The 14643-nt window shown below is 45.2% G+C and overlaps 2 protein-coding genes across 5 annotated transcripts in view; both read left to right on the top strand.

Annotated features, from left to right (window-relative positions):
- Nucleotides 1-3140: 3140 nt before the first annotated feature.
- Imp3 (IMP U3 small nucleolar ribonucleoprotein 3) lies at nt 3141-3770 on the top strand. The gene has a single exon (XM_057768966.1). It carries the CDS (start codon nt 3216-3218, stop codon nt 3768-3770), a length of 555 nt encoding a protein of 184 aa, XP_057624949.1. The 5' UTR covers nt 3141-3215.
- Snupn (snurportin 1) overlaps nt 3712-14643 on the top strand; it is a 41160-nt gene continuing 30228 nt past the window's right edge. The window contains exons 1-3 of one of the 4 annotated variants that reach the window (XM_057768961.1): nt 3712-3797; nt 4787-4831; nt 13074-13236. In XM_057768961.1, the coding sequence (XP_057624944.1) occupies nt 13079-13236 (158 nt within the window). In that variant the 5' untranslated portion in view covers nt 3712-3797; nt 4787-4831; nt 13074-13078. Of the gene's footprint in view, nt 3798-4786; nt 4832-4892; nt 4912-9005; nt 9045-9829; nt 9906-13073; nt 13237-14643 lie in introns of those variants that run through there. The other 3 variants (XM_057768964.1, XM_057768963.1, XM_057768962.1) reach the window with 3 other exon arrangements.

Below are 14643 nucleotides of genomic sequence, written 5' to 3' on the forward strand. Positions count from 1 at the left end.
AACTAGGTTAGTCTCAGACTCAAGGAGATTCACCTGCCTTTGCCTCCCAAATCTTGGGATTAAAGATATAAACTCTCCTACTCTAAAAAAAAAAAAAAAAAAAAAAAAAAAAACATACACACATACATACACACACAAAGAAAACAGGGCTTCTCTCTACAGCCCTGGCTGTCCTAGAACTCTATATAGATCAGACTAGTCTTGAACTCACAGAGATATCCACCTGCCCTTACCTCCCCAGTGCTTGAATTAAAGTCATTCAGCTCTATTTGAACTTTTTGGTTTTTCGTGACAGGGTTTTGGAGCCTGTCCTGGCACTTGCTCTGTAGACCAGGCTGGCCTTGAACTCACAGAGATCTGCCTGCCCCTGCCTCCCTATTTGAACTTTTTTTTTTTTTTTTTTTTGGTTTTTCGAGACAGGGTTTCTCTGTGGCTTTGGAGCCCCTATTTGAACTTTTAATAGATGTCTCCAACCTACCATCTACAAAATGGGCTTTCTGATCTTGCCTATCCCCAAATGCTCTCTGCTTGTATCTGCTTTCTCCATCTCGGGTGATTACGTATATATATATACATAGCTAAACTGTTGGGATGTAAAAGAAAAATCATCCTCGACTCTTCTCATCATTTTGTCATTTCCCTTTTACAAGCATCTTAGTACTGCTTTTCTGGCTCAGGTATCTTCTTTCTGATCTGACCTGGATGGCTACTATAGCCTCCTTATGTTTTCTGTGCACGTGCGTGCGCACACACACACACACCATTGTTCTTTATACAACAGTCAAGGTGATCTTTGAATTTCTTTTTTCTGATTAAAATTTTTATATTGCCGAGTGGTGGTAGCACACGCCTTTAATCCCAGCACTCGGGAGGCAGAGGCTGGCAGATCTCCATGAGTTTGAGGTCAGCCTGATCTACAAAAGCTAGTTCCAGGACAAGCACCAAAGCTATACAGAGAAACTTTGTCTTGAACAAAACAACAAAACAGAAAAAAAATATTTTTATTTGTGTGTGCTGCAGTGCATGTCTTAGAGGTCAGAGAGAGCTTGAGAGATTCAGTTCTCTCCTTTCACCATGTGGATCCTAGGGAACAACCTCACATCATCAGACTTGGCTGGTTTTTGTTATTGTTCTTGTTTTTCCCCAGGACAAGGTTTCTCTGTGTAGCCATGATGATCCTGGAACTCTCTCTGTAGACCAGTTGTTAGCTTGAATTCACAAGAGATCCCCCTGCCTCCGCCTTCTGAGGGCTGGGATTAAAGGCATGTGCCACCAGTGCCTGGAACAATCATTTTTAACTGCTAAGATGATTACCTCAACTCCCTTTAGAGTCTATAAAAAGCTTGGAGCGTATTTCCTTGTAGGGCTGGGATGACTGTAGATGGAGCTAGCTCAGCAGTTAAGAGTGTGTACTGACTTGGTGTACATGTCTGTCTGTACCACATTTGTACAGATCTTTTTATTCCAGGCCTTGAGGATGATGAAAAGGAAAGGGGGGCAGTGAATGTCTCTCTGGCCTACAAGAAGAGTGAACTCTTCTGTCCCTGGAACTTTCTTGCATGGATCACTTAGACCGACATCAAACAGTCCATCCATTGACTGTTAGGCTGGTTGCAAGTTCAGGGATTTGGAGAGGGAGGAGAGAAGAAGACAGGAGAGGAGAGAGACCAGGCTGACATTGCAACCCCAATGAAACCCCTTTGAGGTTTCTGTACCAGAGATGCTAGATCTGAGCAGACCTGGAAACCAAACCTTAACCGATGCAGACTATTCTTTGTCTTTTTTTTTTTTTTTATTTTCGAGACAGGGTTTCTCCATAGCTTTTGGTTCCTGTCCTGGAACTAGCTCTTGTAGACCAGGCAGGCCTCGAACTCACAGAGATCCGCCTGCCTCTGTCTCCCGAGTACTGGGATTAAAGGCATGCGCCACCACCGCCCGGCTCAGACTATTCTTTGATAAAGTCGAGGGACAACAACCTCACTTGGGAAATGGGGATTGGGTGCCATGGCATCAAAGCGTGAGGTTTGGTGGGGTTTGGAGGGGTTTGAAGGGATTTGAAGGGGGAAGGACCTGTCAGGGTGGGGGTTCAGTAGAAATTTTTTTTATCTTAGTTCTGCTTCTGTGATTTCAGACAGGAAGATCTTCTGGAGCTTGGGGGTGTCAAGCAAACTTGCCAGACAAGGTATTTTCACACGAAAGGACTAGGACTTATATTTACACCGAGTTTCTCATATTCGGTGGGCATCATTCACCACTGAGGACTGTCAGAAACACAGAACCTCTGGACCGACCTGAGTAACATAGAAACGCCTGTAAAATAAGAACCGGGAGTAGTGAAGCAAGCCTTTTATTCCACCATTCGGGAGGCAGAAGTGGGTGGGATCTCTGGATTCGAGACCAGCCTGGTATACCTGAAGAGTACCAGGACAGGCAGGGCTGCATAGAAAGACCCTGTCTCTCAATAAAATAAAAATAAATATGATGACCGTAGTGGCTCATGCTCGTAATCTCAGCGTTCTGGAAGACTGAGGCCGGTTGGATTATAGCGATTTCGTGACTGGCCTGGGTTACCTAGGGAGAGACACACTGTCTCAAAAAAGTAAAAGCTAGATGTCAGGGCTGCTTCCCACCCTCTGATTCCATGCGTCTAGGAAACGACCAGGAAACGGCATGCCATAGGTTTGGCGCTGCTCAGTACTTTTTGGCAAGGAGAGAATTCCTTTCCCAGATCAGTGATAGACTCGATGCTGGCTGGGGTGGACTTTTGGCCAATCCTAGGGACCGCTGGCGCGGAGAAGTTCGCACAGTTCTAACCCATCTTTTAGCAGAGTAAATTCCCTCAAAAGCAGTCACTCCGCTCTCCCGAAAATGACGTTTGCAGCTCTTGAAGAGAACTCTCTTGGGAGTCACCAAAGACAGGTGCCTGAGATAAAATTGTTGAAGAACTAGGCGACGTGACAGCCCCGTTCCCGCCGCTCTCCACCCGCGGCTACAGGGCTCAACCGCCTTCGCAGGACACGCCCTCCCGACCTCCCTCGGGCCTTTCCCCCGACAGGAAGTTCCCAGTTGGACCAATTAAAAAATGGAATGGGGGCGTGGTCTTCATCTTTCTTTTTATTGGCTCAGAGGAGTAGGCGGCGGGGATCTTCCCGCGCCGAGGCGGAAATTGTGCTGTGTTCTCTGCGTGCTTTCAGCTTTCTCGGGCTCTTTCCACGATGGTGCGGAAGCTAAAGTTCCACGAGCAGAAGCTGCTGAAGCAGGTGGACTTCCTGAACTGGGAGGTCACCGACCACAACCTTCACGAGCTGCGCGTGCTGCGGCGGTACGGGCTCCAGCGGCGCGAGGAATACACGCGCTACAACCAGCTGAGCCGCGCCGTGCGCGAGCTGGCGCGGCGCCTGCGCGACCTCCCCGAACGCGACCCGTTCCGCGTGCGCGCTACGGCGGCGCTGTTGGACAAGCTCTACGCCCTCGGCCTGGTGCCCACGCGCGGCTCGCTCGAACTCTGCGACTCCGTCACAGCCTCGTCCTTCTGCCGCCGCCGCCTGCCCACTTTGCTCCTCAAGCTCCGCATGGCGCAGCACCTCCAGGCTGCTGTGGCCTTTGTGGAGCAGGGTCACGTCCGCGTCGGCCCTGACGTGGTCACCGATCCCGCCTTTCTCGTTACTCGCAGCATGGAGGACTTTGTCACTTGGGTGGACTCGTCCAAGATTAAGCGGCACGTGCTGGAGTACAATGAGGAACGCGATGACTTTGATCTGGATGCCTAGCTAGGATTCTTCCCGTGGCAACTACAGGTTACTGACCCGGGGATGGGAGGAATCGCCCTTTGTGTTCCGGGAAATTTTCTTCGAATTTGAACTGATAATTAAATGACTGTCTTAGGAGTCAGTGAGAAGCAGTTTTGTATTGCACTGGGGATTGTTAGCTGCTAGTGCCTTAAACTTGATGGTGCAGAAGCAGGACGTTAACCCCTTTCCTCCTTTGCTTTATCGTCTTGAAATAGGACTGAACAGATGGAGAATTGGAGTTAAGTTTTTTTGTTGTTTTTTTATATATAAAGTGGTGCAACTTGAATGTTAAGTGTTCACTCTCTCATTTAAAGAAATCTTTAACTTATGCCAATAAATGCCCCTACCACCTTGTTAAGTGTAAATATTTGTCTTCTTACCCAGGTTTCTATCTAGCCGTATCTATTGATCGTACAAGCTCATGAACCCTAAGAATGGGAATGGGATTATAGGCGTGAGGTCTGCTGCGGGAGCCTCACGTGGAGGCTGCACGGTGTTGGACAAGCTGAGCAGATTTGTCACCAGCCCTTTTCCCGGAATGAATGTTTTGGCAGAGTTTTTATCCAGAAGACTTCCTGTTGATAGCCCAGCCCCAGGAAATACCATATTAAAGGCCTGGAGTGTTTGCTTGCCTAAGGAAATGATCACCCTGTAGCTTGGTCGGCTAGTGGTTAGAAGTGATCTGGGAGGTTCCTAAAAAGGAGTGGTAAAATGTGTGCAAGGTCATAGGTTCGATGTTAACCCCTACTGCAAAAACGAAGCAAAAAAAACCAATAGAATTGGTGAAGAGAGAATCAAGTTTTAGCCCAGACAAAATAGAATACAGAGCCCAGCCTATTAAGTTCATTTTTGGGGTGAGAGTGCTTTTATTTTTCACAGGTTTTGATATACAACTCAGGCAGGTCTAGAACTTGAAGTGATCCTCTTGCCTCAGTGTCTCCAGTGCTGGGATTACAGTGTGCACTGATGGATTTTTTGTTTGTTTTTCGAGACAGGGTCTCATTGAATATCCCTGGCGGCCCGGAATGCTGGGATTAAAGGTGTGTACCACCTCCGCCCGACAAGGCTTAGGTTTTATGTGCTTTCTCTACTTCACTAGGTGGAGGCATTAATGTCCCAGGTAAGATGGCTCAATGGGAGAATTCTTGCTGCTCAGCCTGACAACCTGAGTTTATTCCTAGAATCCACATGTGAGGTGTGTCGTGTGTATCCACACAAAATAAATTAAAACAAGCAAGCAACCACAGAGAAACCCTGTCTCGAAAAACCAAAAAAAATAAAATAAAACAAGCAAGCAATAAACAGGGAAGGTACCATGAGGTGCTTCCAAATGTTAGACCCATTTTTAAGTAGGTAGTATGTATTAACCTATATAACCCTTCCAACAACCCATTTAAATAGACCAGTTACTCTCCACCTTTCAGATGATAATGGAAGATGGGTCAGAGTATTTGATTGTATGATAAATGAATTAGGCTACTCCCTTTTAAGAGACTGCCAATGTCAGCACAGCCAGCTTTTATTTTATTTATTTATTTATTTTTTTTTTTGGTTTTTCGAGACAGGGTTTCTCTGTGGTTTTGGAGCCTGTCCTGGAACTAGCTCTTGTAGACCAGGCTGGTCTCGAACTCACAGAGATCCGCCTGCCTCTGCCTCCCGAGTGCTGGGATTAAAGGCATGCGCCACCACCACCCGGCCAGCCAGCTTTTAAAAGGTATGTGAGAGTCTCAGCTTGAGTTTCCAAACCAGTAGCAATAGTAGGCAATGACTGGTCTCAGCAGAATGCTATATAAAAAGTTAGAGCTGGTGTGGTGTCCACTAAGTATCTGGGAGGTAATGACAGGAGGAACACTGCAAGTTTAGGGTCAGCCAAGGCTACTCAGCCAGACTGTCTCAAAAAGCAAAACAAAAGGCTGAAGAGATGACTCAGCAGTCAGGAGTACTAGCTGTTTTTCCAGAAACTACAATACTTCCAAGGGCTCCAGTGTCCTCCAGGCATGCACATGGCACATAGATATACTTGCAAGCAAAATGCCTCCCCACACAAACACACACAAAAAGGTTGATGTGTTGTGTGCCTTTAATACCACCACCTGGGAAGTGGAGGCTGAAGGATCAGAAATTTGAGCCCAGACTGGGTTACAGGAGACCATTTCAGAAGAATGGTAGAGAGAAGTACACATTTGGGAGAGGTAGAGGTAAGATCAAGTGTCAAAAAGAGAACACGCCTCTGGGGAGTGGATAACAAGGTGATACTCAAGGTAAGCAGTGGTAGAAACAACTGGAGCTATGCAGTGGTGGCACAGTCCTTTGATTCCAGCACTCGGGAAGCAGAGGCAGGGGTTCGAGGCCAGTCTGGTCTACAGAGCAAGTTCCAGGACAGGTAGGGTTACACAGAGAAACCCTGTCTCAACTCTCACCGCTGCTGAAAGTGAGAACAGAGAAATGGCTCAGATGCTAGGAGCCTATTCTACTCTTACAGAGGACCAGTTTGTCAGACTTAACTATCCATAAATCTAGCTCCAAGGGCATGAAATACCTCTTGTCTCTTCAGGCATCCACACTTGTGTATACCCACACACACATAAAATGAATACTTTTTTTTTTTTTTTTTTTTTTGGTTTTTCGAGACAGGGTTTCTCTGTAGCTTTGGTACCTGTCCTGGAACTAGCTCTGTAGACCAGGCTGCCAGGCTGGCCTCGAACTCCCAGAGATCCGCCTGCCTCTGCCTCCCGAGTGCTGGGATTAAAGGCGTGCGCCACCACCGCCCGGCAAATGAATACTTCTTAAAGAATGAAGAATGGTCTGGAGAGATGGCTCAGCTAGGATGTTTGGTTGTTATAAATAACTTGGGTATTCACCAGAGAAGACTGCTCAGACATAGGTTTAAGCCAATAGAAAGTATTTATTAGCCTACCAGCGACTACAATGGGTGCTTGGGATCCTGGTGTAGCCCCCAGACCTTTCACAGGGTGAACTTTTGAACACAAAAACCATATTCCGGGTTGACACACTTCAGTTAAAAAGAACAGCCAGAAGCAGTACTATAGAAGCCAATAAAACAAGGTTATTTCACTTAGAGATGTTCCCGGAACGATGGACTTTGATGGGTTATGTCTTTGTTTTTACTTTGGCTGGTGGTGCTATGTGCTGTTTTATAGCATGAATTGCACTTCCACCATGAAGTCAGTTGTGCTAAGGTATGTGACCCTGTTACATAAATACGGCATAGAGAAAGAGAGTTCAGCAGTTCAGAGCACTTGTTTTTCTTGCCGAGAAACTTAAGGTTTGGTTCCTAGCACCTATATGGTAGCTTATAACCATAATGCCAGTTCCAAGGATTCAATTCCTCCTTCTGACCTATGTGAGCATCAGCTATACACACCATACATGTACATATATTCAGGCAGACACTCATACACATAAAATGAGAATAAATAAATCTAAAAAAATAATAGCTGTGGCCACTTTGCCCAGAGGTATTTATGGCATCTCTTAGCAACAGTAGTCCATTTATGTCTTTTTATTCATGCATGCTATACAAACACTGTATCACTAAGTTATAGCCTAGTTCTTTTGCTTTTTTGTTTGTTTGCTTGCTTTTTGAGACAGGGTTTTTCTGTGTAATATTCCTGGGTATCCTGGAACTCACTCTATTGTCATAGCCACATGTTGGGGTGACATCTGTCGTGGTCAAGCAAATGCAAAATAAACGTGGCGTATTCTGGATTCAGTATTCACTGGGCTGCCCTCCTGGTACTATCCTATGTCTCTGTATTTCTTTCATATCTGTTCTTCTTGCCTAATAACATTTCTAACCCACATGTCCCTACCCTGGAGTGTATGAACTCATATAGAGGCTGGACCCTCTATAGACCAGGCTGGCCTCGAACTCACTTTTGAGGTCAGTCTAGGCTATAGAACTAGACCCTATCTAAAAATAAAAGCCAAAGTCTAAAGCTGGGTGGGTCCAAGAACTTTCACTTAGAATTTTTTTTTTAATTAATTTATTTATTATGTATACAATATTCTGTCTGTGTGTATGCCTGAAGGCCAGAAGAGGGCGCCAGACCTCATTACAGATGGTTGTGAGCCACCATGTGGTTGCTGGGAATTGAACTCAGGACCTTTGGAAGAGCAGGCAATGCTCTTAACCACTGAGCCATCTCTCCAGCCCTTTCGCTTAGAATTTTTGCCAGTTTACTTTGAGACAGAATCCCATGTGGCCCAGGTTGAATGCCTATTCTCCTGCCTCCACCTCCCAAGTGCTAGGGTTATAGTCCAGGGTCACCACAACCTGATTCCTGGTTATTTTTATATTTTTATACATGTATATTTTGTCACCTTTTTTTTTTTTTAAAGTCCTGGATGTCCTGGAACTATCTCTAGATCAGGCTGCCCTTGAACTTACAGAGATCTACCTGTCTCTGCCCCCCAAGTACTGGGATTAAAGGTGTGCACCACCACCACCCAGTGATATTTTGTCCCTCCTTTTTGAGGATGGGCCGAGTTTATGTTTTACACTCTGTAAGTTTCTAATATTGAATGCAGGAGTTTAATATTTATTCATCAAATAAGGAAAAATTTAAAAACAGGATCTCCATGCAATTTTGGGTGCCTGGAGCTCCCATGCAAATGGATGGTGTTATATATCCAAGAGATAGGCATCTTGGTTTTTTTTTTGTTTTTTTGTTTTGTTGTTGTTGTTTTCTAATTTTGAGTGTTTTGCTGGCAATGTGAGCTGCCTTGTAAGTGCTAGGAATTAAATCTGAGTCGTCTTTGCAAGAGCAACAATTGCTCTTAATAGCTGAGTCATCTCTCCAGTCCTCATCTTGGATTTGTCTAGACTCAACATGTACCAACTTTTGATAGCTTGTTTCTATTGTATAGTTATGATAGTAATGGGTAACTTAGTTCTGTGACAGTCAAACATTCAGCAAATTAAAACGTTATCAAGAGCTGTGTGGTGGCGCACACCCTTAATCCCAGCATTTGGGAGGCAGAGGGAGGGGCATCTCTGAGTTTGAGGCGAGTCTGATCTACATAGAAAGTCCAAGGACAGCCAGGACTGTTACACAGAGAAACCCTGTCTCGAAAAACAAAACAAAACAAAGCAAAACAAACCCCAAAACCTACAGAGAGTGGTTCTCATGTAGCTCAGACTTGCTTCTAGATCGCTATGTAGTGGAGGATGAACTTAAACTTCTGTCCTTTCTGCTTCTACCTGCCTACCTCCTGATGTTGGGATTACAGGTAGGTGCCACTACGAATTTATGTGGTCTTGGGGGTAGAATGCAGGCGTTAGTGCATGCTAGAAAACACCCTACGGAGATACATCCCCAGAGGCAGACTCCTGTTCACTGAAGAGTAAATTAAGTAAAGCATTACATCTGTCTCATAGTAAATATTCAATAAGAAGCAAGTCGTGGTGAGGTTTTTTTTTTTTTTATTTTTTTTTTGGGGGGGGAGGGTTTCGAGACAGGGTTTCTCTGTAGCTTTGGAGCTGGAACTCGCTCTGTAGACCTGGCTGGCCTCGGAACTCGAAAGGGGTTTTTATTTTACAGCCTAGCAATGATCTTATCGTGCAGACACTGTTTATTGGTTTTATTAGGATCTCTGAACGCTAACTAACAAGATCCAAGCCAGGTTCCTTTCCACGCAGTTAGAAGGGAGAATGGGGAAAGAACATCTTTTAGTTCGAAACTTGAATGCCATTCCGAAAACGACACAAGCAAGACAAAGACAAGCTGTGGGCGCAGTGCTAGAGCTTGGGCAGACCCGGAGTGGTGACGGCCACGAAGTCAGGGCTTTGTTAGCCCAAGGACCCGGGACAAGTTTGTGCTCAGGAGTGAAGCCTCTGCTTCGCTAACCATCTACGCAGAGTTCTGAACAAACACCAAACCAAATCTGTTAGCCCTTCCCGGCGCAAAAACACCAATCCCGTATTCAGGGCGGAAGTAATGGCCTGTCGCCACTCCCGCGATGCACCACGGTAGGCGGAACCGGAAGTTTGGTGTGCCACTCCTAAGGGGGGGCGGGTCTAACTCCGCTAGGGCGGGTAATTGGTCAGTTCGTGGAGGCGGAGGCTGCGTGCGCGACTGACTCCTCGGTGCGGTAAGTCTTGAGTTTGGCCCTGTCCGCTTCCTGCGACTTAGCTGTAACTTCTTCCGATCGCCCAATACTTTGCCTTTCCAGTCGCTACCCAGAGAGGCCAACCAGTCTAGGATGTCGGGTTTGGCCATATTTCTGCCGTTGTATGCCAGGGAATCTGACCTTAATTCATGAGGAATATTATTGTGTGGCAGGGTGAGCTAGAGATAGATGACCCCATCAATAGAGACAGTGGGGAGGGGGTAGTGACAGGGAGGACGTTAGAGTCCACGGCCGCCTTGAGGGAGCATCTGTCAGACTAGGGAAGAGGCTTACGTGGGCCTTACACTCGGGAGTTCGTTTCCTTCCTCAGTCTTACTGCCATTGCAGGCGTGTGCCACCCTCTAGTGTACCGTTAGGGACGGTTTCAGTGGCATACTATTGAGGATACCTTGGGGGGGGGGAAGCTCAATAATTATCCTAATATTCCCAGTTGTATTACAAATACTTTGATACACAACCTTAAATTCACACTGATAGTATTTCACTTAACACATTTTCTAAAAGAAGCACTCTTAATGTCTTAAGGATATATAAATGCTGCTTGCTGCTGTCTTTCTTTTTCTTTTTTCCTCCTGGCTTTCAAACCCAAGGCCTGGTGCAAATTCGGTGCATACTGAGCAAATGCTCTACCAACGGAAGTATATTCCTATCCTTTTTTCCCCGTTTTTTTAAATATTTAATTAATTAATTAATTAATTAATTATTATGTATACAATATTCTGTCTACATGTATGCCTGCAGGCCAGAAGAGGGCACTAGACCTCATTACAGATGGTTGTGACCACCATGTGGTTGCTGAGAATTGAACTCAGGACCTTTGGAAGAGCAGGCAATGCTCTTAACCGCTGAGCCATCTCTCCAGCCCTCCCTGTTTATTTTTATGTGTCATGTATGCACATTTAAAAGAAAACGTGTATGGGTGTTTTGCTTGCATGTCTGTGCGCCACATGGGTGCACTGCTGGGGGGAAAGAAGAGGACTCCAGTTCCCCAGAACTGCTTTACAGATGCTCAGTAACCACTATGTGGAACCCGGGCCCTCTGGAAGAGCAGCCAGTACTCTTAACCTAATAGCTGAAAAGCTGAGCCATCTCTCCAGTACTCTCCCACCCTACATCCAGTCTCTCCTTCCTCCCTTTTAATGAGATAGTTTTATTCTGTAGCTCAGGCTGATTGGAACTTGGTGAAATCCTCCTGTCTCAACCTTCCAGGTTTTGGATAACGTGGGCATGCTACCACAACCAGCTAGAAGGTTAATTTTGCAAGCTGGAAACAGTTGGTAACAATGTAAAGTTATTCCCCACTGCAGAACTGTGTACTTAAATGGTTAAAGTGGTGAATCCATATGTATTAACCTCACTCCACCCTCCTGGCCAATCAAAGCCAAACACTTGACACTGAGCTCCAAAACCAGCTGGGATTGAAGAACTGTGAATTGAACCAGGAGCATTGCATGCAATGGAAACACTTCTCTATTGAGCTATAATTCCAGCTACCCCCTTTTAAAAAGATTTGTAACTATATGTATGCACCATGTGCTTGCCTGGAGAGGCCAGAAGACAGCCTCAAATTTGTTGTGAGCCACTGTATTGGTTCCAGGAATTGAATCCAGTTCCTCTGCAGGAATGACAAGTGCTCCTAACCCCTGAGTCATCTCTACAGCCCATTTGTTTTTTGAGGCGGGGGTCTCAATAGTCCCATACTTATCTAGAATTCCCTACGTATTTGTGGCTGGTCTTGAACTGCTGATCCTCCTTTCCTGCCTTCATCCCCTTGTGCTGGGATTTTAGGCATTAGTGAGCCTGGTCCCACCTAATTTTCACTTTCTTTTTCTTTCCTCTCCTTTCTTTTTCCAGCTGGTTTTTTTTAAAGATTTATTTATTTATTATGTATACAACATTCCTTCCATGTATGCTTGCCAGAAGAGGGCATCAGATCTCATTATAGATGGCTGTGAGCCACCATGTGGTTGCTGGGAATTGAACTCAGGACCTTTGGAAGAGCAGTCAGTGCTCTTAACCTCTGAGCCATCTCTCCAGACCTCCTTTCTTTTTCCTAAGATAGGGTAGTGCTAGGTTACCCAGGCTGGTTGTGAGCTTATTCTGTAGCCCAGCCAGGCCTTTAACTTGTCATTCTCTTCCTTACCCTGCGGAGTAGATGAGATTATGAGATTACAGGCCTGACTCATCACAGTTTTGTTTTTGTTTTGGAACAGGGCCTCCTTAATGTTTTCCTGTCTGGCTTGGGAACTCAATATATAGACCAGCCTGACCTTGAATTTGCAGTATCCTGGGTGCAGTGGTGCGGTATGCACTTTTGTTTTTCGAGACAGGGTTTCTCTGTAGCTTTAGAGCCTGTCCTAGAACTAGCTCTTGTAGACCAGGCTGGCCTCGAACTCATAGAGATCCGCCTGCCTCTGCCTCCCGAGTGCTGGGATTAAAGGCGTGCACCACCACCACCTGGCTTGCTTGCTTGTTTTCTTTCTTTCTTTCCTTCTTTCTAAGCTTCTTGGTAGACTATGTCTTTAATCTCAGCACTTGGGGGCAGAGGCAAGTCTATGTAAGTTTGAAGCCAGCCAGGATTACATGGTGAAAAATAAACAAAAATATCATCAGAATTATATTTAGAACTATTTAGGAACCAAGTTAAGATGCTCTTTCACATGGCCGGGCGGTGGTGGTGCACGCCTTTAATCCCAGCACTTGGGAGGCAGAGGCAGACGGATCTCTGTGAGTTCGAGACCAGCCTGGTCTACAGAGCTAGTTCCAGGACAGGCTCCAAAACCACAGAGAAACCCTGTCTCGGAAAAAAAAAAAAAAAAAAAAAAAGATGCTCTTTCACATCACTGGGTGTTAGGGGTAACTTATTATGATGAGAAGCAGAAAAAAAGGCAATAAAGGAACTTTATTTAATGATTGGTGTTTAGATTTATTCCCTCAGCTATTAAACTTTCTGTTATTGAAGTACTAATAGAAAATAACATTATTACTAATATATAACTCATTTATCTTTTGTCTCCCTCCACAGAAATAACTAATTTTGGTTAAGTGAGATTTTTCTTTTAAATAATAACTGCCTTATTATCAAAATATGAAATAAATAAACAAACCATTTTATGTTTTCCTTTCTAGGGAAGATGGAAGAACTGAGTCAGGCCCTAGCTAGTAGCTTTTCTGTGTCTCAAGAACTGAACAGCACGGCTGCCCCGCACCCTCGCCTATCCCAATACAAGTCCAAGTACAGTTCCTGGGAGCAAAGTGAGCGGCGCCGCCAGCTGCTAGAGCTACAGAAATCGTAAGGGTGCTTCCACTCCTTGGCTTCTTTACGCTGGGAGCTGTGAATCATTCACAGGCCACTGAACTTCTCTCCATAGAGCCCCTGCCCAGAAGAAGGTTATTCCTGTCCACTAGGCTTCTCTCCATAGAACCCCTGCCCAGAAGGTTATTCCTGTCCGCTAGGCTTCTCTCCGTAGAACCCCTGCCCAGAAGAAGGTTATTCCTGTCCGCTAGGCTTCTCTCCATAGAACCCCTGCCCAGAAGGGTATTCCTGTCTACTAGGCTGGTCTCCTTAGAACTCCTTCACAGAAGAAGGTTATTCCTGTCCACAAGGTTGGGTGGGTAAATTCTGTCACAGGTATTTATCTTTTATCCGTACATTTTCTGCATATAAAAAAAGAAGGAAAAACTGAAATTTTGAAGCAAAAGCTCACTAATAAGTGATTACATGTTTCTATTTTTCCTGGCAACACTACTGAACTTTGTAATTTAGACTTCTGCTCCCACATTCCCTGTATTGCTGATGTGTGACTTCTCACCCACTCTGATGATGGTCTTGGTATGGCCTTCCCATCTGCCTTCAGTCCAAATGTTTCTGTAGTGCCCTTGGAAGTTCAAGTTAATTCTACAGAGAATCGGTGGAAATGTTTTCCCTACATTTAATTCTAAATGCCAAAATGAACAAAGAGGAAAAGGGCAAGATAGGTGTGTGTTAGGCTGTGCTCTCTGAGGTCAAGGCCTGTCCTTTGTCTCAGTGCATCTTTGGCCTCTTTGGAGTCCTAACTTAAGGAAAAGCGCATTGGAAGGAACTAGCCACAGCTGTACCGCTTGCATAGCGTCTGCGTTTTGCACAGCACTGCCAGTAGATGGGTTTAACACACGCAGTCCTGATAAATTCTGAGTTGTTTGCTGATTGCAGCCCCACTCACTCCTTTCCTTCCCTGTTTTTTTTTTTTTTTGGCATTTTTGAGACAGAGTTTCTCTGTGTGGCCCTGGACATCCTAAAACTTGCTCTGTAGACCAGGTTGGCCTCGAACTCAGAGATCTGCCTGCCTCTGCCTCCTGAGTGCTGGAATTAAAATTAAAGTTGTGTCCCATTACTGCTGGGACAAACCAGGCTCTTGGTGCTTTTTTTTTTTTTTTTTTTTTTTTCCTTTTTTAGACAAGGTCTCACTATGTAGCTATTCTGGAACTCACTATATAGACGAGGTTTCCTGAACTCCCAGAGATCCACCTGCCTCTGTCTCTGGGGTACTGGGATCAAAAATGTGTACCACCACACCAGCAAAAATGTCAAGTCTTAAGCCAAGTAACTTCTTTTGAAACTCAAACAAGATCAATATGCTGTATGAAGCGGAATGCCCCAGAAGTGTCTCTTGCTTTGAACTTCTCACTGCCTTTAGTGTTTCCTCCTTCCCATCTCTGG

Source organism: Chionomys nivalis, chromosome 4, assembly GCF_950005125.1.
Source record: "Chionomys nivalis chromosome 4, mChiNiv1.1, whole genome shotgun sequence".
Classification (NCBI taxonomy): domain Eukaryota; kingdom Metazoa; phylum Chordata; class Mammalia; order Rodentia; family Cricetidae; genus Chionomys; species Chionomys nivalis.